This window comes from Pelophylax lessonae (assembly GCF_965119305.1).
Source record: "Pelophylax lessonae genome assembly, chromosome: 4".
Lineage (NCBI taxonomy): Eukaryota > Metazoa > Chordata > Amphibia > Anura > Ranidae > Pelophylax > Pelophylax lessonae.
The window spans coordinates 512287614-512311672 of NC_138771.1; the positions used below are offsets into that span (position 1 = coordinate 512287614).

Here is a 24059-nt window from a genome sequence, read left to right on the forward strand (position 1 = left end):
TTCAAGGATTCCTCAGTAATATCAAGCTTTGAGCTTTACATTACCACTTTACAATATGGAGGAGAAAACCTTCTATGTTTTTTGATATATAATGCCCCCTTAATAGGGCACATATATTTATGAATACACGATACACTCTTTTTTTCCCCCCTTTTTCGGGTAGAGTGGGTTGTGTATACAACTTCCCTGCAGCTGCCATGGTTGTGTTTTTTTATTTTTAAATAATTGGCCAATTATGGTTTTATTAGTTGGATAGTGGATTTTGTATTGTTTTGATAATGTGTGTTTAAAGCAGAATTCCGGCCTCTGAAACTGTTTTTAGATAAAAATACCCCCGGGACAGTCAGGACTCGTACATTTCATAATAGATAGCCTCTGAACTGTCCCAGGTTGCACTTACCTTTTAGAAGAAATACTTACCTTGAAAATGTCTTGTTCAGCGCTGCCATCTCAGGTGTGGGCAGCTGAAGCCAGAGTGTCCTCTTAAGTGTCCTCTTCCGTCCCAGAATGCCCTACACCGGCCCCGCTCGTCACTTCCGGTGCAGGCGCGTCATCCCTGCACAGCTTCTGGGCATGCTGGAGCAGGCGCATTGATTCCTGGGAGCGATGACGTTCAGCTCCCAGGAGTCAATGCAAGCAGGAAGAGACGGCACGGGCCGCAGAAGGAGGAAGTGGAAGAAAGGTGAGTATATTTTCTTCAATAACAAGGTAAGTAAAGAAAAAAAAATCGTGGCTTTCCATTTATTTTTCAGGTGATTGTCAGCAAGCGGATGGCCCAAAATCGTTTTTGAGGCCGGAACTCCGCTTTAATAAAGATAATTTCTATATTACTATATGTGACAGATCACTTCACTAGGTCCTCTTACATTATATTTATTTATGGATGCAGTATACAGTGTGCACATTTGAGGTTGAGCTCAGTCAGGTTTTTTATTTTTATTTTTTCTGGTTCTCTGGACTCCCACATTGGCATTGGTTGTAGGCCCCTGTGAACTGTCTAGTTCATGTGCATTATTGATAAGCACTGGATATAGGATGCCTTTGATGGTGGTTTGGATTGGACCAAATAGTTTGCATTATACAAGGGAGATCTGCATTGCCTATAAGCTCAGAGGTAAGATGTTTCTTGTAGTTGGTGACCAGGTTTGCACACATCTCTGGTGGGATTTTGGTCCACTTTTCTTTATAGATCTTCTCTAAATCCTTAAGGTTTCTTGCCTGTCTCTTGGCAACTCAAAGTTTCAGCTCCATCCATACATTTATAGGATTAAGGTCTGGAGACTGGCTAGGCCACTCCATCACCTTAATGTGCTTCTTCTTGAGCCACACCTTTGTGGCCTTGGCGGGATGTTTTGGGTCATTGTCATTCTGAAAGACCCATCCATGACCCATCTTCAGTGTTCTAGCTAAGGGAAGAAGGTTCTAAGCCAAGATTTTACAATACATTGCCCCATCCATTGGCCACTCAAGTCAGTCTGTACCTTCAGCAGAGAAACAGCCCCTAATAAAATTGTTTCCACCTCTGTGCTTGACTGTGAAGATGGTGTTCTTAGGGTCATAGTCAGCATTTTTCTTCCTCCAAACACGACGAGTCCCCTTCCTCAAGAAGGCGTGTGTACATTAATGCTAATGAACATCTAAATGACTCAGAGAAGGATTAGGAGAAAGTGCTGTGGTCAGATGAGACCAAAATGTAGCTCTTTGACATTTTACTCAGCTTGCTCTGTTCGGAGGAAGAAAAATGCTATGACCCACCATCCCTACAGAGGTGAAAACATGATGCTTGGGGCTGTTTCTCTGCTAAAGGTACAGGCTGACTTTGCCACATTGAGGGGCCAATAGACGTCCATGTATTGTAAAATCTTGGATGAGAACCTTCTTCCCTCTGCCAGAATACTGCAAATGGGTCATGGATGGGTCTTCCAGCAAAACAATGGCCCAAAACATACGGCCAAGGCAACAAAGGAGTGGTTCAAGAATAAGCACATTAAGGTCATGGAGTGGCCTAGTCAGTCTCCAGACCTTAATCCTTTGAGTTGCCAAGAGACCAGCAAGAAACCCTAAGATTTAGAGAAGATCTGTAAAGATGTGTGCAAACCTGGTCACCAACTGCAAGAAATGATTTACCTCTGTGCTTGCCCACACTGGTTTCTCCACCATGTACTAAGTCATGTTTTGCTTGGGGATCAAATACTTATTTTACTCACTGAACTGCAACTCAACTGATAACATTTGTTTCATGTGTTTTTTTTTTTGGGGGGGGGAGGATTTTTGGTTGATATTCTGTCTCTATCATTTAAATACACCTATGATAAAAATTATTGACTCTTCATTTCTTTGTGGGTGGGCAAATGTACAAAATATGCAGGGGATCAAATAATTATTTCCCCCACTGTACTTACAGGACATACCTGCCTAACCTTTGAAGCTATTTGGGGCCCTAACGCTTGCTTTCTACTTTTCTGGTGACACATCATCTTTGGGTTAACTCCCAACCTAACGCTGTTCTGTAGCATTTTAATTTTTGCACCCTTTGCGCTCCTGAAGAAGCAGAACTACGGGAAACATGTCAAGCCCTATGTGAATGGGTGGTGACATTCTCAACTATCAATATTCTACAGGGTTCTAATTGTCTGTCTTTGGCAATGATACCTTGATATTTGATTGGGGCTACCATCCTAATCAACATAATGGTTCAAAATGCTACTTCGTTTTGTTTTGTATTTTAATCGATTTTATGATTTTAGCTCTGCATTACTAAAAAAATAATTTTTTATTAATAAGAGAGTGGTGTGGGGCCCATAAAGTCTAAAACTGAGTCGGTCCCAAACAGAATTTCTGTTTGCTAGTATTGAGTTAAAATTGGCAAGTGGCACTTTTTGTATGGTCAGGGTGAACGAGTGTCCACATCACCACCAACAGGCCTCCCGGTAGATATTTGTGTCCACTGTAGTTAAGGACCCAACACCAGCCTGTGTACAATGAAGACATGGCAACACAATGATATGATGCCTGTCCTCTTTCTGCTTGTAAGCATTGCTCTTTGCAGCATTGGATATGAGTGCAGGGTGCCATGACCTCCTACACTCACAGGATGTCCTCATTATTTGGATTTGAATGATGCTAGCCACTAGGGCTGAACGATAGTCGATGTGATATTGACTATCGTTCTGCGGGCGTGGGCGATATTCATATCGCCGAAGACACGATATTTAGCGCCTCAGGTCAAGTATGGGATTTTATGGGCAGGAGTATAGGACAATAAGCAGAAATAGTATAATACACAAAATTTATTGCGTTGTGGCAATATATATACAACAATTAAATGGTGACTTTAATGGGTAAAGTCCCATTGTGCAGTGAAGAGGAAGAAATAAAGTGTGTTTGGCATGTGGCAATAGGTGACTTAAACGTGGTTTATATGTGGTCTTGCTCTGCTGTTCATCATGTCAAAGACTGGGATGAGTGCAGAGAAGGTGCCAGATCGGTGATCCGACATGAAAAAAAAAAAAAGGTTCTACCTTTTTTTTTTTCAACCTTGTTTATATTGAAGATAACAATCTACTTACCTTAATATATTATTTTTTATATAAATCTCCCAAACTGTTAGACGATCTCAATCAATGTGGATTCTGCCAGTCAAAGCCACATTGGATCCTGGATCGGGTCCTTCGGTTCAGAAAGTAAATACCACCAGATTTGAAGCCCTTTAAATACTTTTTATACTTTTTCAATGTACTCATGCAGCATATTTGTTCCTGCAGCACCTGGACAAAACCTGGGAAGGCATGGTCTTAGGAAGTGGACAATACAATTGTATGTTAACCCACAGATGTCTAAATTATGTATGTTTTCAGTACAATATTGCCCTACCTGATACCCCCCTTTTTTTGATTATCTGTAGAATCGGTGAAATATCCTTGATAAAGGCCTAAGTTGGCCGAAACATGTCGGATCACCGATCTGGCACCTTCTCTGCACTCATCCCAGTCTTTGACATGATGAACAGCAGAGCAAGACCACATATAAACCACGTTTAAGTCACCTATTGCCACATGCCAAACACACTTTATTTCTTCCTCTTCACTGCACAATGGGACTTTACCCATTAAAGTCACCATTTAATTGTTGTATATATATTGCCACAACGCAATAAATTTTGTGTATTATACTATTTCTGCTTATTGTCCTATACTCCTGCCCATAAAATCCCATACTTGACCTGAGGCACCAATAACCACAAACAATTTCGTCGGGATGGTGGCAGAAACGATTACAATCTTCAAATGTAAGATCCAAAAAACTTATCTCGACACGATATTTAGCATTAGGCAGGGAGAAGTCGGGACTCGGGGGGAGGAGAAGGAGGACTCACAGTGATTGCAGCCGACACATCCGTCCCACACGTTCAGCGGTGAGCAGCGCGCCATGAGCAGCTGCACAGCTAACCAATCATGCGTGCCTGCACACCTGATTGGTTCCCTGTGCCGCTACTCACGTGATTGGTTCGCTGTGCCGCGCTCACCGCTCGGTCAAGAGAACTAGCTCCAGGGCGGCAGACTGAACGTGTGGGACAGATGTCATGTCGGGCTATGTTCTTCTACCTCCTACCACCACTGTCAGTCCCGACTCTGCCTAATCCACACTGTCAGTGTCTTCTGCATTCCACCCAGTTCAATATCGCAATATATATATAGTTGAAAAACAAATATCGCAATGAACTTTTTTTCCCAATATCATGCAGCCCTACTATACATGGTCTCTCAGGCAGTCACGTGTTCTCCCGACATACTGGACATTACATATAGCACAAGTGATGCGGTTCTGCTGAACAATGTGATATCGACTATCGTGCTGTGGGCGATAGTCACATCGCCGAAGATACGATAGTAAGGCATAGGCATTAGGCAGGGAGAAGTCGGGACTCTGGATGACTCACAGTGGTTGTAGAAGAACACAGCCCGACATCCGTCCCACACGTTCAGTCTGCCTGCCTGCAGCTAGCCTAGTTCTCCAGCTGATGGTAATATGATTATGGAGTGAGGAGCTCAGCTCCTCCCTGTAACCAATCAGCGGCTCCCAGCACACTGACACCGAAGAACTGGAAACAAGCTTGTATTGTAACAGTTCAGAGTGAAGAGTCAGTTCATTGAGTAGTTCAGTACACCGTCGAACGTGTGGGACTGGACGGATTTCATGTCAGGCTGTGTTCTTCTACCTCCTACCACCACTGTGAGTCCCGACTGTGCCTAATCCACACTGACTGTCACTGTCAATCCCTACAATAACATTAACCCTGGCCTGCCCTGGCTGTATGGTGCAATCTGCAATTACAATCAGAAGAAGGCTGTGCTCCTGCAATACTTTCATGATTTCCTCTCATTATCGCAATATATATAGTTGAAAAGAAAATATCGCAATGTACTTTTTTTCCAATATCGTGCAGCCCTACTAGCCACTATAAGACAAAGTATACAGAGGACAGTGCAAAAGAAGAGGCACGTTTTGTAGCCTGAGCTGCTTTTTTTTAAACCCCTGCAAGGTGACTATTTTTTTTTTTTTTGCCCAGAGTTGAGCTTTAAGGAATTATAGTGGAATCAATTAATAACCCCTATATCAGGCATGTCCAACCTGCGGCCCAGAACCGCAGACAATGCGGCCCACTGCCCCCTGACAATTTTTTTTTTGCTGGGGAGGAAGGAAGTCAGGTTGGGGGCACGGCCACAGCAGCTGCCAACTAACGGTAGGCAGAGGCTGCCTCAGAGGGGAGAGGGGGGGGGAGCATGTGCAGTGTTTCTGACTCCTACCACCATGACCACTTTAAATCACTGAAGTGGTCATGGTGATTAGAGTGTTCCTTTATTATCGCTCTGAAGAAGTAAACCTCTGTATACTGATTCCATTTCATTTGATCATCCTCTAGTTGTGTTAAATTAGTGCGGGGGGCGTGGAGGCGTGGGAAGGGCGCAGCAGCATTTTATTACTTATATACCTTAACTATAGTTTATATTTTATATGCGGCCCGAGAAAATTTCTCTACACTCAATGTGGCCCAGAGAAGCCAAAAGGTTGGACACCCATGCCCTATATGAAACAGGGTATTTTTAATTTTTTTAAGCATTAATTATTTAATATTTTGTAAAATATTACTCATATGGGGGTAATGAAAAGGAATATATTTATGTCCATTCAATTTATGTATTAATGTCCATCAATAGCTAATGGAATGGGATTCACAACTGGATTCACAACTGGAAATATGTGGTAAACAAAGGTTTTCACAAGGGCGCTTTTACTTTAATAACATTAATAAACACTACTGAAGAGGTTCACAAGAAACTTATAGACTCTCCTTAAAAAGCCAGAAAGTAATGTGCAAAGTACAATAAAATATAGCCAACCTTTCAGAATTCCTCTCAACTCCTAAATTGATCTGCATTTCTTATTTGAAATCGTTAGGTTTCTCATTGAGCAGCGTGTAAATGACAAACTCGATCTATAAAGTTGCCAATAATAATGATTGATCTGTTTGTAGTACACCGTGTGTCTGAAAGAACTGGAAGATGAGGTGAAGCAGAAAGTCAATCACCAACTAAGCTTAGATTCGGAAGCCTTTCTAGATATCCTTTCTGATCTGGACTCCAGGTGAGTGTTCCCTCCTCAGGAATACAGGCCTTTTATAATAGTCAATAAAATGAGGAATGTACAAGAAACATGTTGCGGTTAGAACCCAATAAAAAGTAATGAGGGTTTGAAGGTATCTACAGAGCTAGAGGTGGAGATCTGGAGACAGAAGTAAGTGGCAGCAGGAGGACCCTAATTTTAAAAAAAAGAGGCTTTTTAATCAGAAGCTTACAGGATTGTGTTTATTAGTCAGAAAATTATTAATTCACCTCATTTTAAAGCATTCTCAATTCAAATACACCCTTAACCTGATCGAAAGCACACAAAATCTGTAATTCTTATTCTTCAATAAAAAAAACAGGTCTCCATAAAATAGGCTGAATTTATAATACAGCCAATGTTATATTAGCAGGCACAACAGCTTCAAAGGCTTGTCGTAATAGTGGCTATTCATAAACTTTATTCAAAGTTCAGTACTGTTGGCGATACAGTGTACTTAATCGATGCACCATCCTTCAATGAACTGAAACTGAGGATTTTGGCTTAACTTATGTAGGCAGTAACTGCACCTGGCATGGCCAATTGTCTTAAGTAAAGAGCAAGGGATGATGATGGCGAAAAGGCTGAAGACTGTGGTTAAAGCTAGACATACAATTGTTCGAGATCCCTACTTCCCCATTGTTTATTACTATGCTTCTTAGTTTAGTGCTGGATATTAACTGATCTTTCTTTGCTGGGTTTCAGCACTGGAGGCTCGGACAGCTCTGACTCAAATGATCCTCCTGCCCATCTGATGGAATTGGCATGTAAGGTATGTTTTTAAAAAATGAGCATTGCTCTTCTGGTGAACATCTATGTGTCTATGATATGGTCAGTAATTCAGGCATAGACCTCCAATATTTCTCCCATGCTGCTCCCTCTTACTTGAACACTCTTCCACATACTATCAGACACTCACTGAGCCTCAACATTTCCAAATTCTCTTTTAAAGGCAATCTGTTTCATAAAGATCTATTGTATAAATCTGTACTGAATTTCACATTATCTCTTATTTCTCCTCTCATCTCCTTTCTTGTCACCTTCTTTCTTTCTTTCATTCTTTCATTTGTTTCTCTTTCTGCAGGGGAGACCAAGAAAGAAGCTGCTGAAATCAAAGAGGGAGAGAAATTCCCAAAGGAAGCAACCTGAGTTAAACCCTTTCCAAGAACAACTGGTAAACTCATTGCGTTGGGATAGTACTGAGCAAGTTACACATCAGTTAAAAGTGATAATGAAATCATATCTAAGGCCATAGGCCAAACATTGTATATATTGCAGCTTACCAGTCCTTAGATGTGTTGGCTGCATTTTCTTTTTTCCAGGCTTTCCTTCCTTTATTTTCACTGGTAATCCTGTGAATAATACACATCTATTCCTAGTGTGGCTTTACCCACTCCTTTACTGTGTTTATGGAGGGATCAATGTTTTTTTCTGAGTCTAGACTTCAAGCATGTTTTCCTCACTTCTTCTTCATTACATGGGGGTGGAAAAATAAGTAGTTTACCAAAGGAAAATAACACTGTTTGTACTTTAAGTTCACCTTACAGGAAGTGACAAGGCTGCTGCATTTCTGGCACAATCAACTAGTATTTTCTGTACCTGCTGAAATTGTTCTTAGCCCGAACAATGAAAACGAATGAAGCCGCCACATTAATGAACTAGTAATGTAGAAAAAAGTGGGGTTTTGAAGGCCCAAATGAGGTGGTCAAATTATCCAACGCCACACAATAATAAAGTTAAAATACATATTTATTAATAACTTGGTTTGCATAAAAAGCATGAAAAAACATGCCTTAAGGACACATATACATATAACAAATATAAAATTAAAATTGGAGAACACAAGGTAGGTAACCGGATAGTAGGATCTCAGTCAAAAAAAGATGGATATGGTCCCTGTACAGCCAACGCGTTTCGCTTGACTTCGCTTCTTCAGGGCTTAAGAGACCAGAGAACCAGCTAGAGTACCCAGGTGGTGCGGGCCCGTAAGGGCAGCAAAAGTTCAAGGATTGCAGTTGTATAGTGGACGTGGACCATATATCCAAGTTAGAGTAGTAATCACCTTATAAGGCGTGCTTGTGCGTGTACTGTGAGGGTATCTATACGCTCCTATATGATATATATATTTTTTGCTTTATTGTATCGTATAGATCCAAATGCACTAGTATGTGATTATTCAGATGCCACCATGGAGAGATTAGGCAGGATATGCGACCGGAGAGAAATAAATAGGCTATGCTTCCCTTATAAGAAGAACACCTGTGACTACTGAATATAATATTTTCTGATAACTCCTCCTTGCTTATGTGACCATGAGATTACCTGGGTGCCTGGGAATATCACCTACATAATCACCTGCCTAATCCATCGTACACACTCTAACAAAAAGGAAATTATATATCCTCTCTCCATGGTGGCGTCTGAATAATCACATACTAGTGCATTTGGATCTATACGATACAATAAAGCAAAAAATATATATATCATATAGGAGCGTATAGATACTCTCACAGTACACGCACAAGCACGCCTTATAAGGTGATTGCTACTCTAACTTGGATATATGGTCCACGTCCACTATACAACTGCAATCCGTGAACTTTTGCTGGCCTTACGGGCCCGCACCACTTGGGAACACTAGCTGGTTCTCTGGTCTCTTAAGCCCTGAAGAAGCGAAGTCAAGCGAAACCCGTTGGCTGTACAGGGACCATATCCATCTTTTTTTGACTGAGATCCTACTATCCTGTTACCTACCTTGTGTTCTCCAATTTTAATTTTATATTTGTTATATGTATATGTGTCCTTAAGGCATGTTTTTTCATGCTTTTTATGCAAACCAAGTTATTAATAAATATGTATTTTAACTTTATTATTGTGTGGCGTTGGATAATTTGACCACCTCATTTGGGCCTTCAAAACCCCACTTTTTTCTGTCTATAGTTTTGTACATTACACAGGGGTGTGGCCCATCCTTTACGGCATATTTGTTTTGAACTAGTAATGTAGTTACAGTGAAAGTTAGGGGTTACAGGAAGGGTTAGCTCTGGGGTTCCTGAGGAGGTTAGTTTTATGGTTAGAGGAACAGTTAGTGTTAGGGTTACAGTGAGGTTAATTGATAGAGATGCAGGAAATAAAACCAACATGTTCAAATAATGGCAGCTAATGTATTATGTTTCTTACCACGTTCACCTCTTTTATGGTCACAGCTCACCCCCTTTTCCAATAATTCATTCCATCAGGATAATGTGATGTACCACATATCATGCATCATCTCAGGCTGGTCTCACAGTCATGGCTGTGATCTTAGAATATAGCGATGACCTGTCCTTTCAAATCCCCTTCCAGTAGACCACCTTTGGAATGAGGTGGACTGCTACTGGAAGCATAAAAACTGAGCCCAACAAATCAGCATGGGGCAAATTCCCCAAGGACTATTTCCAGCACTTTTTAAATCTATGTCGCCAGGAAAGCAGAAAGAGGTCCTACCCTTTTCTGAATAGGTGGACTTAATGATGTCGCCACTGATTATCCTTATTCTTTAGCGGGGACTTTTGTTACAGGGCCATACCTGGTGCACTTCAACCTACCCCTTGGTTGACATATGATTTGGTGACTTTTTATCAGGATGGAAGGCTGTAAATGACATACACATGAGATACAACTGATACCTGCATGCATGTGCTAACATTGCTTTGTTGATGATTGATACAATGATTTCTATGATGGAGAGATTAGACTGGCTCTATATGTGCATATATACACATATATATATATATGTGTGTACAAAAATGGATACTGCCTGATGAACTCTATGTTGGTGTTCCTTCTCTTGCACATGTGATTACATTGCTTATCCTTCATATTTTCAGACATTGTTCCAACTATAGAAAGATGTCTGTTTGGAATTTGCTGCTGGCTTAAATAAGTCTTTTGCAACTGGTGTCCACTCAAATGAGTAAATCCAAAGTGTGTTTGTTATGGACTATTGCCAGGTTCGCACACAAAGTTACTTTTTCTCATTCACAGGGGGTTACTGTGAGCAGATTAACATTGCATAAGGCTCGTGTGTGTTTAATTAGAACCAAACTGTGTTTGTGACTAGTTCATGAGGCCAAAGCTTAACTGGAATAAAGACTTAAACAGTCAGCCTGCTATTGCACCTTGCACAGATTTGATGTTTCATATTGCACTCTCCTTGTGTCTCCTCTTCTCTCTGCATGCATAGATTTCTTATGGTTACTTTGGTTTCCTCCCACACTCAAAAGACATGCTGGCAGGTTAATTGGCTCTTGTATAAATTGGCCCCAGTATGTGTGTATGTATGCATGTAAGATAGGGACCTTAGATTTTAGGCTCCTTAAAGTCAGGGACTGATTGAATGTACAGCATACAAAGTGCTGTGTAAATTGTCCGTGCCATATAAATGTCTGTAATAAATAAATCTTTAAATAGATATTAAAAATTAAACCTTTTTAGTGGGTGCCTTAATAACTTTAAACTGCAAGTTGTTCTAAGGATTATTGTGTGTCACAACTTGATTTGTTTCTCTCTTCATCATAAATGGAAACTCCTAATGTGCCCACATTGGTAATAAATGAGATTGTGAATACTAAAGCTGGCCACAGAAGGATAGTTATTTCTTCAGATTCCACACAAACGAGTTGGAAGTAGGAATACCCTGGCCAGGATATATTCTCTTCTGACTGCGAGACCTGCTGCTGTCAGAAAACACTGACTAGCAGTTGCAGCTGCTGATCAACAGAAAATTTCCAGAATGTCCCTGTAGCACTGCCCTCTTGGGGGTTGCTTGTATTTGTATGTTCTTCTGTGCCGCTGTGACCCTTTGAACTGTCCAGCCCTCCTGGCACTCTAGGTTTAGACATGTTGTGTATATCTTTAAATGACACACACTGACACAATGCAGATAGGTTTTAACTCTACCTTTGCTTTACTCAAGAAGAAGGCTTGAAAAGAGTATTTATCAACTAGTATTCATCAACTAGGCCCTGGATAAACAGCCAAGACTCAGTTGAAATAACAAAAAAGAAGTTAACAACCAGTTATAGTAACAAGTAAATACACCAATATACACAGTAACTTACAGTACAGAATGAATCTGTCAGAAAGCTAAAAATTGCAATGAGAAACACCCCCGCTAAAGGGGAACCCTGAGTCAGACTATAGTACCTGTATCCTAATGAGAGATGATGTAATCTAGATACCAGTAAAGTGTTCCCTTTAAAATAATGAGATGAGATAACAATGTTCAGAATGCCAGGCCTTGCTATTATCTTCACCAGCAGTTGGAGGTCAAAGGACAAATGATTTCCCAGTGTAGCACAGTGTGAAACAGGCAATGCAGGATAGCTGGTTCTGATTAATCAGGATCCACTAACTAATCCAAGTGTAAAATGTCTGTGTTCAGTGTTTAAGAGAAGTATAGCAACTGGTAACTGGGGTTTGAGCAGGTGCTCTCTCAGCAATCCTGATGTCTGCTGGGTGGCATGCAGTAGGCCGCAGTCCTCTCTCTCTGCGGCAGACCGATGCACACACAATGGATCCCGGGAAGCAAGAGAGCGTAGGCCTGTTCAGCAGATCTCTTTAAAGTCTCCCCTGGAGCAACTAGCCTGCTGGGAGGTGTAGTTCATAAACAGTTCAGCAGTGCAGTAATATCCTTTTAGAAGACTACAGTTCCCACAATGCTTTTCTTCCAGTCTCAGAAGTATTATGCATGAAATCCGAGACCAACACTTGAGGAGCATATAGAGACAGTCTGAGAGAGCAGAGAATAAGTCTACAGTGTCAGTTAATGGTAGTCAGCTCCCGGCTACATCCCTTTAACAGATGATCAAAGAATTGACTTCTGTTGAGCAGGGATAGCCATAGACTGATCAAAATTCAGCTGAACTGGCCCTTAGTGCATCAATATCCTGTTAATGTGCTTTTAATAATAATCAAGTGCCCAGATTGAGATAAAATAGGATTGTGAATACTGTGTATTACAAGTGGACCTGTTTATTTTATCAACATACAGTTGTGTTCAAAATTATTCAACCCCCACTGAAATTGATTGTTTTGGCCAGTTTAACATTGATTTTGATCATTCAGTCATCCTGCTTACAATTAAATCAAAGAGGCACATGTAGGGCAGACAAATATGACATAACATTTTTTTTTTTTTTTTGGGATAACATAACATTTATAATGAAATAACCACAAATGTCTTTTCTGTGCTCACATCATTATCAGTTTTATTCAACCCCCAAGTGACATTCAATCTTAGTACTTAGTACAACATCCTTTTACAGTTATAACAGCTTTTAAACGTGAAGCATAGCTTGACACAAGTGTCTTGCAGCGATCTACAGGTATCTTCGCCCATTCGTCATGGGCAAAAGCCTCCAGTTCAGTCACATTCTTAGGCTTGTGCACTGCAACTGCTTTCTTTAAGTCCCACCAGAAGTTCTCAATCGGATTTAAGTCTGGTGACTGTGATGGCCACTCCAAAATGTTCCAGCCTTTAATCTGCAACCATGCTCTAGTGGACTTGGAGGTATGCTTGGGATCATTGTCCTGTTGAAAGGTCCAATGTCTCCCAAGCCTCAGGTTTGTGACGGACTGCATCACATTGTCATCCAATATCTCCTGGTACTGAAGAGAATTCATGGTACCTTACACACGCTGAAGCTTCCCTGTACCTGCAGAAGCAAAACAGCCCTAAAGCATGATTGACCCCCCGCCATGCTTCACAGTAGGCAAGGTGTTCTTTTCTTCATAGGCCTTGTTCTTCCTCCTCCAAACATAGCGTTGATCCATGGGCCCAAACAGTTCTAATTTTGTTTCATCAGTCCACAGAACACTATCCCAAAACTTCTGTGGTTTGTCCACATGACTTTTGGCATACTGCAGTCGACTCTTCTTATTCTTTGGAGACAGCAAGGGGCTGCGCCTGGGAGTTCTGGCATGGAGGCCTTCATTACGCAGTGTGCGCCGTATTGTCTGAGCAGAAACTTCAGTACCCACATCTGACAAATCATTTCTCAGTTCCTCAGCAATCACACGGGGACTTTTGTCCACTCTACGCTTCAGGTAGCGCACAGCAGTCGAAGTCAGCATCTTCTTTCTGCCACGACCAGGTAGCGTTTCAACAGTGCCCTTTGCCTTGAATTTGCGAATGATGCTTCCTATGGTGTCTCTTGGTATGTTTAACATCTTTGCAATCTTCTTATAGCCATTGCCCTTCCTGTGAAGAGTAATCACCTCTTCTCTTGTCTTCCTGGACCATTCTCTTTACTTCACCATGTTTGTAACCACACCAGTAAATGTCTAGAAGGAGCTGAGTATCACAGTCATTTTAAAGCTGCCTAATTGGTGCTTATTAGGCTTTATTGCTGCTCCCTGACATCCACAGGTGTTTTCAATACCTGATTGAAAACACTTCAATGAACCTCTGTTCTTCAGAGTGGTAGTCTTTAAGGGGTTGAATAATTGTGTCAATGAAGAATTCACAAAAGAAACATTTACTACTGTATTACAAAACCAATTGATGTCATTTTAGTTGCATATGGTTCTTTAAGAAGTCCTTTTAGGATTTCATTCTGAATACAATTACAAATGTACACTAAATTCCCTAAAACCCTTTACAGCATTGGGGGTTGAATAATTTTGAACACAACTGTATGTGACAATTCCTGATGTGCCCAGATTGGTGTTAATTGATATACTGATTTCTTGCCTTTACTAATATTCAAGTACCTGCATATGTAGAAAAATTGTGAATGTCAAGTGGATTATTAGTCTTTTTTGTGCTTATATTAGTGGAGTTTTTAGAATGTGAAACGTTTTTAATTGTTTTTAATAATTGGGCTTTAGTTTTTAATCATTTGTTTTTTAATAACTGTACATCATAGGAAATAAAGTGTATTTCTTTACACAGTAGAGGCACAGGATCTTTAGTTTTTAACCATAGTTTATATGCAGCTACCATCAAGCAGTATTAAAGCAGTATTAAATTATAAAAAATAATAATAATAAATAGGCCCGATTCATAATGTACTAGTATGCAAAACATATTAGCACATTTTGGCAGACTTACCTGGCAAATGATCCTCTCCATCACTGCTGTGTCAGTGCTCCCATCTGTTACAGGCACTTCCATTTACCTGGTCTTCCGTCCAGGTTGGGACTCTTTGGTTGTGATGACATCACTCCTACACATATGTATGGGAGTCACATTGTCATGGCACAGAGCTAAGCTGTAAATGTACACTAACCTGCACATGCGTGGTTCAGTGCATGCAAATACTGACAGGGAGAAGCGTTTATAACAGAAAAAAAAGCAATAGGGTCTCATCTGTTATAAAAAAACTACCTGTTAGCATTTAATTCTACTTTAAAACCAAAAATATAAATGTAAAATATTACAGTTTTCCATTTTGTTAGATGTACTGGATGCATTAGGTTTCTATTTTCTTGTCTTCATCTTCACCTGTTGATCCAGCCATTCACATCAGAGCTCCCATTCACATCAGAGTCCCTCCTTCACATCAGGCACCCCCCCCCCTCCCCCAAATTACATCAGAGTCCACATTTCATCAAAGTTCCCTCTTTACAAGAGAGTCTTCAGTCCTCCTGTCCTACCTTACAATCCTCACCACAGTTTTAGCAAGTCTGGAAGCAGGGCAGTATGCAAAGCAGGTCCTTTTCTGAATGATGGGGTGGCTCTGTATGCCATCTCTGTAGATCAGCACCCTGTGCTTCCATATTGTGCTGTGTGTCCAGGTTGAACAGCATCATTGGTTGTTATGGTGCTGGTGGTTGGCACACCAGCACCATGGAAACACAGAATACACATCATACTGTATGGTAAAAATTTTTAGTGGGCCGAATGTGGCCTGCAGGCCAAGGTTTAGAGACCCTTGATCTAAAGAATGGGCTATCTCCCTTCTCTGTTTAGGTACACTATCAGATTGGTTAGTGATTCATAAGCTTTTTTTAGCATCAAGCATCTGGGCTGCCACCTGGTCTCCTGTTTATAGATGTGTTAGGTTTTACTAGGTGGCTATTTAGGCCTCCACTGATGCCAGTTTTGGGCATAAGATGCTACAAGTTGGTCTCTGAGCCAGTGGAGCTTTTCTTGACCTGTTTGTTGATGTATGTTTGATGTGTTGCCCACCCCTCGGTTGGACTGCTGTCTTATGATTTTCCTATTGCTTTCTACAAATTGAAGATAGCTGGAAGGGGAAGGGGTTATGTAGGGGATGTTTCTGCAACTTTCATTTTTTACCTGTGTCCAATCACCTGCAGGTAGCAGCATGTAACCCGTAGTTAACAACTAGCGCTACTCTCCTTCCTCGATGCAGCCCCACATCTGCTTCTATGGCACACGGACGTGCACAATTTTGGGTTTTACCCAGAGTGTTCCGGCCACATCCAATCAGTGAAGCCTCTGCCTTCTTTCTACATTGTAACCACCACATTCTCTGAGTGGCGAAACTTTTGTCTTCTAACTGCATTGTCACCGCCACATTCAGTCAGAGTGGCGCAGCTTCCGCCTTCTGTCTGTACTGTCATGGCTGTAGCAAAAACAGAGTTAATGTCTTCTTCTGCCCAGCTTATTTAAACTTAGCACAGCTTCCAGAGCTAGCTGTCATGCCCCTGGTGAGCCTTTCTGCTATCCTGTCTGCATCTTTATCTATTTTATTGTTATTTACCTATCCTCTGGCTTTTATCCTGGTTATCCATGTCCACTGTCTGCCCTGATCTCTGGCATGTATCCTGGTTACCCATATCTGCTACATGCTCTGGCTCCTGACTTGTATCCAGGTTATCTGTGTCCATTGCCTACCCTGACCTTTGATTTGTGTCCTGGCTATCTGTGTCTTCTGCCTGCCCTGACCTCCTTGGATCTTGGTTATCTGTGTCAGCTGCCTGCCCTTGTTTTTTGTATACTACCCGTATATACTCGAGTATAATCCGACCCGAGTATAAGCCGAGGCCCCTACTTTTACCACAAAAAGATGGGAAAAATGATTGACTCGAGTATAAGCCTAGGGTGAGAATGCAGGGTGGCGGGCATGGTACAGGAGAATGCAGGATGGCTGGCATGGTACAGGAGAATGCAGGGTGGCAGGCATGGTACAGGAGAATGCAGGGTGGCAGGCATGGTACAGGAGAATGCAGGGTGGCTGGCATGGTACAGGAGAATGCAGGGTGGCAGGCATGGTACAGGAGAATGCAGGGTGGCTGGCATGGTACAGGAGAATGCAGGATGGCTGGCATGGTACAGGAGAATGCAGTGTGGCTGGCATGGTACAGGAGAATGCAGTGTGGCTTGCATGGTACAGGAGAATGCAGTGTGGCTGGCATGGTGCAGGAGAATTCAGGGTGGCAAGCATGGTACAGGAGAATGCAGTGAGGTGGCATGTACAGGAGAATTCAGGGTGGCAAGCATGGTACAAGAGGATGCGGGGTTGCGGGCATACTAGTGCGGCTGTGTTTCACTTACCTGTTCCAGAGGCGCCTTCATTTTAAAAATGGCACGGCCCGGCGCCGACACGTCATTGCGCACGCGCCGCCGCCGCTCTGGAAAGCTGGTATACGTTCGGCTATTCCCGGCCTGTCCCGAGCGGTGGTGGCGCATGCGCGGTGACATGTATACTCCGGGCGGCGCCATTTTTAAATCTTAAACACGTCGGAACGGCCGGGAACTTTTTTTTTTTTTTTTGACTTGAGTATAAGCCGAGGGGGACGTTTTCAGCACAAAAAAATGTGCTGAAAAACTCGGCTTATACTCGAGTATATACGGTAGTTATTTATGTCCAAAGTCAGCCCTGACCTTTGGTCTGTTTCTATTTCGCTTTACCCCAAAGTTCATTCACCTTCTCCAGACCCACTTCCTGGTGTCTTCCAGACTTGTATTTTCTGTGGTGCTTCGAGCAGGGTATACCCGGGGTCTGTAACCTGATTAGTTTTGAACGAAGGTGCAGACACCCATGAGGGAGTCCCTCATGAATACTGGTTGTCCCTTAGACTCTGCATCCTGAGGAATCACACATCGCCTGCTCTCACTTAGGACCATCTTTATAGTTTGGCAAGTTCTGATTCTTGTCCTAGGTCTTATCCATTCCAGTGTGATCCAGCTCAAGCTCCCACGTCTTACCTCTTCCAGTGTGATCCATCATTTTTCCTATTTTGCAGATCCAGCTCCTAGGTCTAACTTGTTTTGTGGTGCTTTGCCCCATTTAAAGCTGGCTAAGCCTAAACATCTTGGACATACTTACTGCCTCTTCTTGGCTACTCCATATAGTGACACTGGACCATCCATGTTGGCACACTTGCCACCTTGACAATGTGCTTTTGTGTATAAATGTGTGTGTGTGTATATATATATATATATATATATATATGTGTGTATGTGTATTCTTTTCTAGAACAAACCACAAGAGTGAATAGACAGAGCTTCATTTTCAGAAGAAATAAATACTTTCTGTTCCAATACTGAATGCTAAGGGCTACTTGACTGTAATGATTGCGCAGGAAGGTTGCTTTTAAAGCAATTCAATAATGAGTGGATGATGTTTGTTTTGTCCAGGATAACAATGAAAGCACAAAGGACAAGGAAAGGACGGATGTTGAGGATCAACCAGCGTTATCTACCACTGTAAGGATTAATTGTGTCTCAAATCTATTATAGAACTGATTGCTCTTATACAAGATTATCGCTCCTAATAGGCATTTATTAAATGTTCTGGATACAGGTTGTACTCATTATGGCCAGTTATGGTCACTTATGAAAATCTTTGTGGATGTTGTTTTCTTTTCTAAAACAATTTACTTTTTTTTTTGTACATTTATTACATGAATAACACAGCACAAACATAAAGCATTTGCTCTTTCAAAGATGTATAATACATAATAACATGGAGAGTAAGGACAGAGCTACACAGGCTATTTTCAGTAGCTCTTCAATAGTCACAGAACTAAAATTACTAGCAATTAAATTAAAACCCCCTCAGCAGGTTTACCTGCTATCTGGGGCTCTATTAGAAAAATTTACCCCCACTCATGTTCTGGGAACTGCAGACTGGAAGCCGCCACACAGGAAATGAGGGAAAATCTGCTCCTGCTGCTGTCAGTAACAGCCATTGAGGAGGGTGTAGAGGTCGGGGCTGAGCTTATGGACACACAGAGCTTGGGGCTCAGGAGCAAGCACACACGGGTGCCCCAATAGGAAGCGACTTCCTATGGGGGCACTTGGCGGCAAAGAGGAACCAGGAGCGCTGGCGGGGGGACCCAAGAAGAGGAGGATTGGAGTTCTTCTGTGCAAAACCATGGCATAGAGCAGGTAAGTATGACGTGTTTGTTATTAAAATATGAAAAAACAAAGCTTTACAATAGCTTTAAGTATTGCATGTGATTAAAGTGTACTGTATCTAAAGACTTGATGTCATCCCTGTGTCTTTGTGCTTCTCTATGTAATGTAGGCAGATCATAACTGGTCAGCAGTGTGCTGTACACAATTTCCTGAAACTACCACTGCACCATACCCCCGTATTTCTCTCACAAGCTTCCAGCACCTGATGCAAGTAGTGAGCTGGCTGTTGGAAGGGATTATGCAAATATCAAAATGCCTCAATTGATGGATGTCAGTCTGGAGGCATGGATGTTACTAGGCAGGTGGCATTTGCATAAAGACTGCCCAATATGTAACACCCACAAGGGAAGCTGACCCTCCATTGTAGAAAGAAAGAAATACAATGGATGAAAGGGGCAACAGAGAGATAATCAGGCTGGATGATGCCAGATGTCCTCAAACCAGAGGTGAGCTCTACCTGTCTTACTGCAGCTTCTAATGCACATTGTGAGAATCTCAGTGTACAGTTAAATTGGAATAAGCAGTTCAGAACAGGGGAGGAGGCTGTACAACTGTGCAAGACTGAAGGGAAGGCTGAAGTTCAACCTTTACAAATCTCCTAATTGTACAGTACAGGCAGAAATGTATTGACCTTGGGTTATATGCTGCTACCTTCAGGTGAAGGGACAGGGACACTGGCCAAAGCCTTCCCTGTGTACCAGGCCTAAACACCTGAAGGAAAATGCCTTGCATGCCTTGGATGTGGTCCGGGCAATAAGGGTGTATCTGGCAGCTACAGAGTCTATCAGGATCTCAGACTCTCCCTTTGTGCTCACGGATGGACCTTGAAAAGGGTTGTCCGCCTCCTCTGCAACGATTTCCAGATGGATCAGACAGACGGTGGTTCAGGCCTATTCCATCAGGGGTCAGGTTCCTCCTTTCCCTGTCAATGCGCACTCTACTGTGACGCTTAGTGCCTCCTGGGCTTTCTGTCATCAGGCGTCAGTGACGCAGGTTTGCAAGGCAGCCACCTGGTTGTCGGTGCAAACTTTTATAACGTTTATAATTATAAAGTGGATGTGTTGCCATCTGCGGATGCTTCTTTTGTCCGCAAAGTTTTGCAGACTGCTGTTTAAGAGGACATGATGCTCTTAGAGGGTGTGTGTTTTTTTTTTCAGATGGGCTCCAGTGTTTGGTTGAGCTCCTGTTGCCTGGTTGGCTGGTTAGCCTTGGGAATATTTTTGCTGTTCCCACCCCTCATGTTTAATACTGCTTTGGGACGTCCCAATGGTTATGAATAGTAGGAGCTGTGTCCGTCAATGAACGAAAGAGAAAATGGGACGTTTTACTTACCATAAAATCCATTTCTCTGATCATTGACCAACACAGCACCCACCCCTCTGTGGAGTTATAATTCTCCTGACACTGCTTGTAACAAAACTGAGTGGCTATAGCAGAGATAGGAAGTATACCCCCTGGGATTGCCCATGGGTGTAGCCAGAATTATTTTCTGCCTGTGTCCTACTCCTGTAGGGGGCAGTATAACCCAATGGTTATGAATATCAGGAGCTGTGCCCGACAATGAACATCAGATTAATGGATTTTACGGTAAGCCAAAAATCCATTTTTTTTATTCAACCTAGCTGGTTGAACTTACTGTGTGTACCAGACTTGGGCAAAGGAATAGAGAGCACAAACCTGTCTTTGATTACCCCATATTCCCTGGATCATTTGCAGGTCATGCCTTAAGGGCTGCTATTTTGTATTGATGCCCCAGAGAATGTAATTCACCAGGTCCCTAGGATGACACTACTCTTCTGTGCATATACACAGAATTTTGTGTTTAAAGGTTTGGTCTGTTGTGCCTGCTTGTGTTTTTTATGCAAACCTTTCAATAGTAAACTCCTTATTAACGCGGTTACTGGTGGGGTTGTCAGCTTCACCTCAAAAACAGGCAGATTTGTTTGTTGACCTGAGTTAACAGGGAACGGTATCCCAGTTCCTGCAGTGGAGAGTCCTAAAGGGTTTTACGCAAGCATATTCACACTCCCAAAACTGAATAAAAGCATTTGCACCATTTTGGACCCAAAATCCTAAACGGATATCTGAATGTCCCCAAATTTTGTATGGAGTCCACAAGATCTGACCAATCAAGGGAATTTCTGGCATCAGTGGACATCCAAGATGCTTACTTTCACATTACTATATTTTCTGCACCTTAATGCTTTCTATGCTTTGCTCTTGGAGATCAAAACTTGTTGCCCTGCCATTCAGGCTCTCCTCTTTGCCTATAGTCCTCACAATAGTTCTTGCTCTGCTCATGGCCCTGCTCAGATCTCTTGGCATCCAGGTCAGGGGATACCTGAAAGACCTTTTTCGGAAAGATTCCTCAGCCATAGTCCTGTCTTCTAACATCCAAAAGAGGCGACGGTTCCTTAAAATAGATAGTTATTCAACTTTAAAAAGTCTGTCCTCCAGCCCTCCCCTTGTCTGGAGTATTTCGACCTGATCTTGGACCCATCCCAGGCAAAAATTTCCCTTTTATAGGAAAAGACTGCTTCTCTGAGGTTCAACTGTCAAACTCTCAACTAGGCATCCCTCAGCATGAGGGTTCTGGGCCTCATGATGGCTTCCGAGGGGGTTCCCTTTGCTAAGTTTCACTCAAGAACTTTGCAGCTAAACATTCTTATGATATGGGACAAGCAGATCCCCTCTCTGGATCACCCACTACTGCTGTCCAGCTAGTTAAAAATCCTCCTTGCATGGTGGATTTCCAACTCTGCTCTAGAATCCGGGAAATTGTTCTTCTCCCACCCTGGACTTCTGGAGAATGAAGGATAGGGGCATTGCTGACTGTCATTCCCATCTTGCTCAAGGCAAGAAAATCTACCTCTCGTAGGACCTAGAGGTGCCATTGTAGATCATTTGGCTACTATTTACATCACATTGGCTGGTGCAAAAGCAGTCACCTAAGCCCCAGGGGAATATTCAAATCCTTGCATTCTGGCCTTCATCCAGTCTGGCCTGGACCAGCATCTGGCTTATAGTACTCAAACGGGACAGGGTTCTGCCTTATGCTTTTATTACAGAAACCTTTGGCTTTGCAATCTCTTGTCAAGACCTTTTATTAGGACATGTTCTGTTAGGCATTATCTCACTTGTTTGTAACAAACGTGTTTTTGCTACCATTAAGGCAGGAAAAGCATCATCTTTCAAACTTTTTCCGGAAACAAGCTCTGCATATTCCGACTCAGAACAACAGAGGATTCACAGCTACCCAAATGTAAATGTATGGTGTGAAATGCATGGATTGTGTGGTGGTTGACAAGGATATTCCCATTGTTTCCAGGTTTGGCAATATCTGTCATTGACCCTCACTGGTGGTCCTCATTTGTCAAAATGTCTAACATAAAGTCGGTCTGTGTTGAAATATGGGTGGTCCTAGACAGGTATGAAGATTTTTTAAAAAGGCTCTCCTGCCCTGATAATTCTAGCCAGCTGTTCTGTGGACCTGATCTATGTTCTATAGAAAAGCACACGAGAAATTGCATATTTATTCCTGTCTAAGACAACCCTGCCAAAGGAAGCAGAAAACGGACAGAATTCCACCTCTGAATTAAAACCATTGTCTAATCAGCTTATATTTTGCCTTCCCTGGATCCTTTTTCCCCCTTCATCAGTCATGCTAATTACATTTTTTTAAATAAAACTTTTTCCAGTTTCATTGTGTACCTTATTTTATACCCAGTGATATGATCTTATTCATGCAATGCAGGCAGGTCATGGCTGGTGGAAGGGTGCTGTACATAGCTTCCTGAAAAAATCACAACACCCTGCCCCAGTATTCCTCTCAAGACCCCTCAGCCCTAATCCAAACAGTAGACTGGCTCTTAGGAATAGAAAATAGTCCTGTGTCTAGTATCAACATAACCCAAATGCGTATCAGAAAAAGTGTTCTGCATAGAGCGCAGAAAAAAGGTAGGTTAAGCAGTTGGTAAGTATGAGGCAGGGAGCAATTTGAAAGTATAATCATAGATGAACATTTATTATGGTATTGAGTGAAATTTCACTACCGTGCAGTATACAAATAGTGTGATTCCAGCGATATGTGCAGAAAACAAGACAAACAAACATGAAACATAAATAACAAAAACCGGCCGGTGCAAAAAATAATGCTATGTATCAGGGGGAAAAATTAGAACGTTCACATAGAAGATTCTTATTTGTAAATAATTTTCTCCAAAAAAATGATTATCCCCTGGTATTTTCCTGGATCAATTACACAGACCAGTTATTCAATCTGGAGAAGAGGAGTATAAGAGGGGATATGATTCCCATAACCACAATTTGGTGTTAGAAGAAAGGAGGCTTGACCTTAGATTGCGGAAAGGGTTCTTTACTGTTAGAGCATTAAAAATGCTAAACCCCTTACCCCAGGAAATAATACTAGCTCGGAGTGTTCACAACTGCAAAAAACTGTTAGATGATTTCCTCAGGAAGCAGAATTTACAGGGCTGCGGGAATTGTTAGAGAATAAAAATCACACACTAAGGTTAAACTGGCTGGAGCTTTTTTTCAACTTTATAAAACTATGTAATATGGCAAATATTTGTTTCACCTATGTGAATATTTAAGACATTCATACAGTAACTTTTTTTTTACATAGGACCCATGGTGTTATGTGCAACACAGACAGTTCTGCGAGTTACTTTTAAAAAATGAGATTCAGTTTGGCTTGAGAACTTTAAATTCGTATTTTTTATACAATTTTTGAAACTCCAATGTGAGGTTTATTACTGTTATCCAATGCTAGAAAAGTGTCAGCAATGTTCTCATTAGCGCTAAATTAAGGTCATGTTTCAGCCTGGCCCTTATCAGAAGGTTGTCTGTGTGCACAGAGGAGGATTTGAAGATTAATAATGGGATTTGCAGGCACTTCAAAGTGCTCACACTTGGCAGAATGGTAATGGCAAAATAAAACAGTGCTTCTAGATGCGTCTGATCTCTATCCTAATATTTCCAGCTAAAACCTGTCCCCAGG

The 24059-nt window shown here is 41.9% G+C and overlaps 1 protein-coding gene across 1 annotated transcript in view; it reads left to right on the forward strand.

Annotated features, from left to right (window-relative positions):
• Window positions 1-24059, forward strand: part of AGBL3 (AGBL carboxypeptidase 3) — a 199941-nt gene that overhangs the window by 143951 nt on the left and 31931 nt on the right. Inside the window, exons 10-13 of the mRNA XM_082252932.1 lie at window positions 6536-6645; window positions 7369-7435; window positions 7748-7837; window positions 18257-18325. Coding sequence (XP_082109058.1) covers window positions 6536-6645; window positions 7369-7435; window positions 7748-7837; window positions 18257-18325 — 336 coding nt within the window. The remainder of the gene's footprint in view (window positions 1-6535; window positions 6646-7368; window positions 7436-7747; window positions 7838-18256; window positions 18326-24059) is intronic.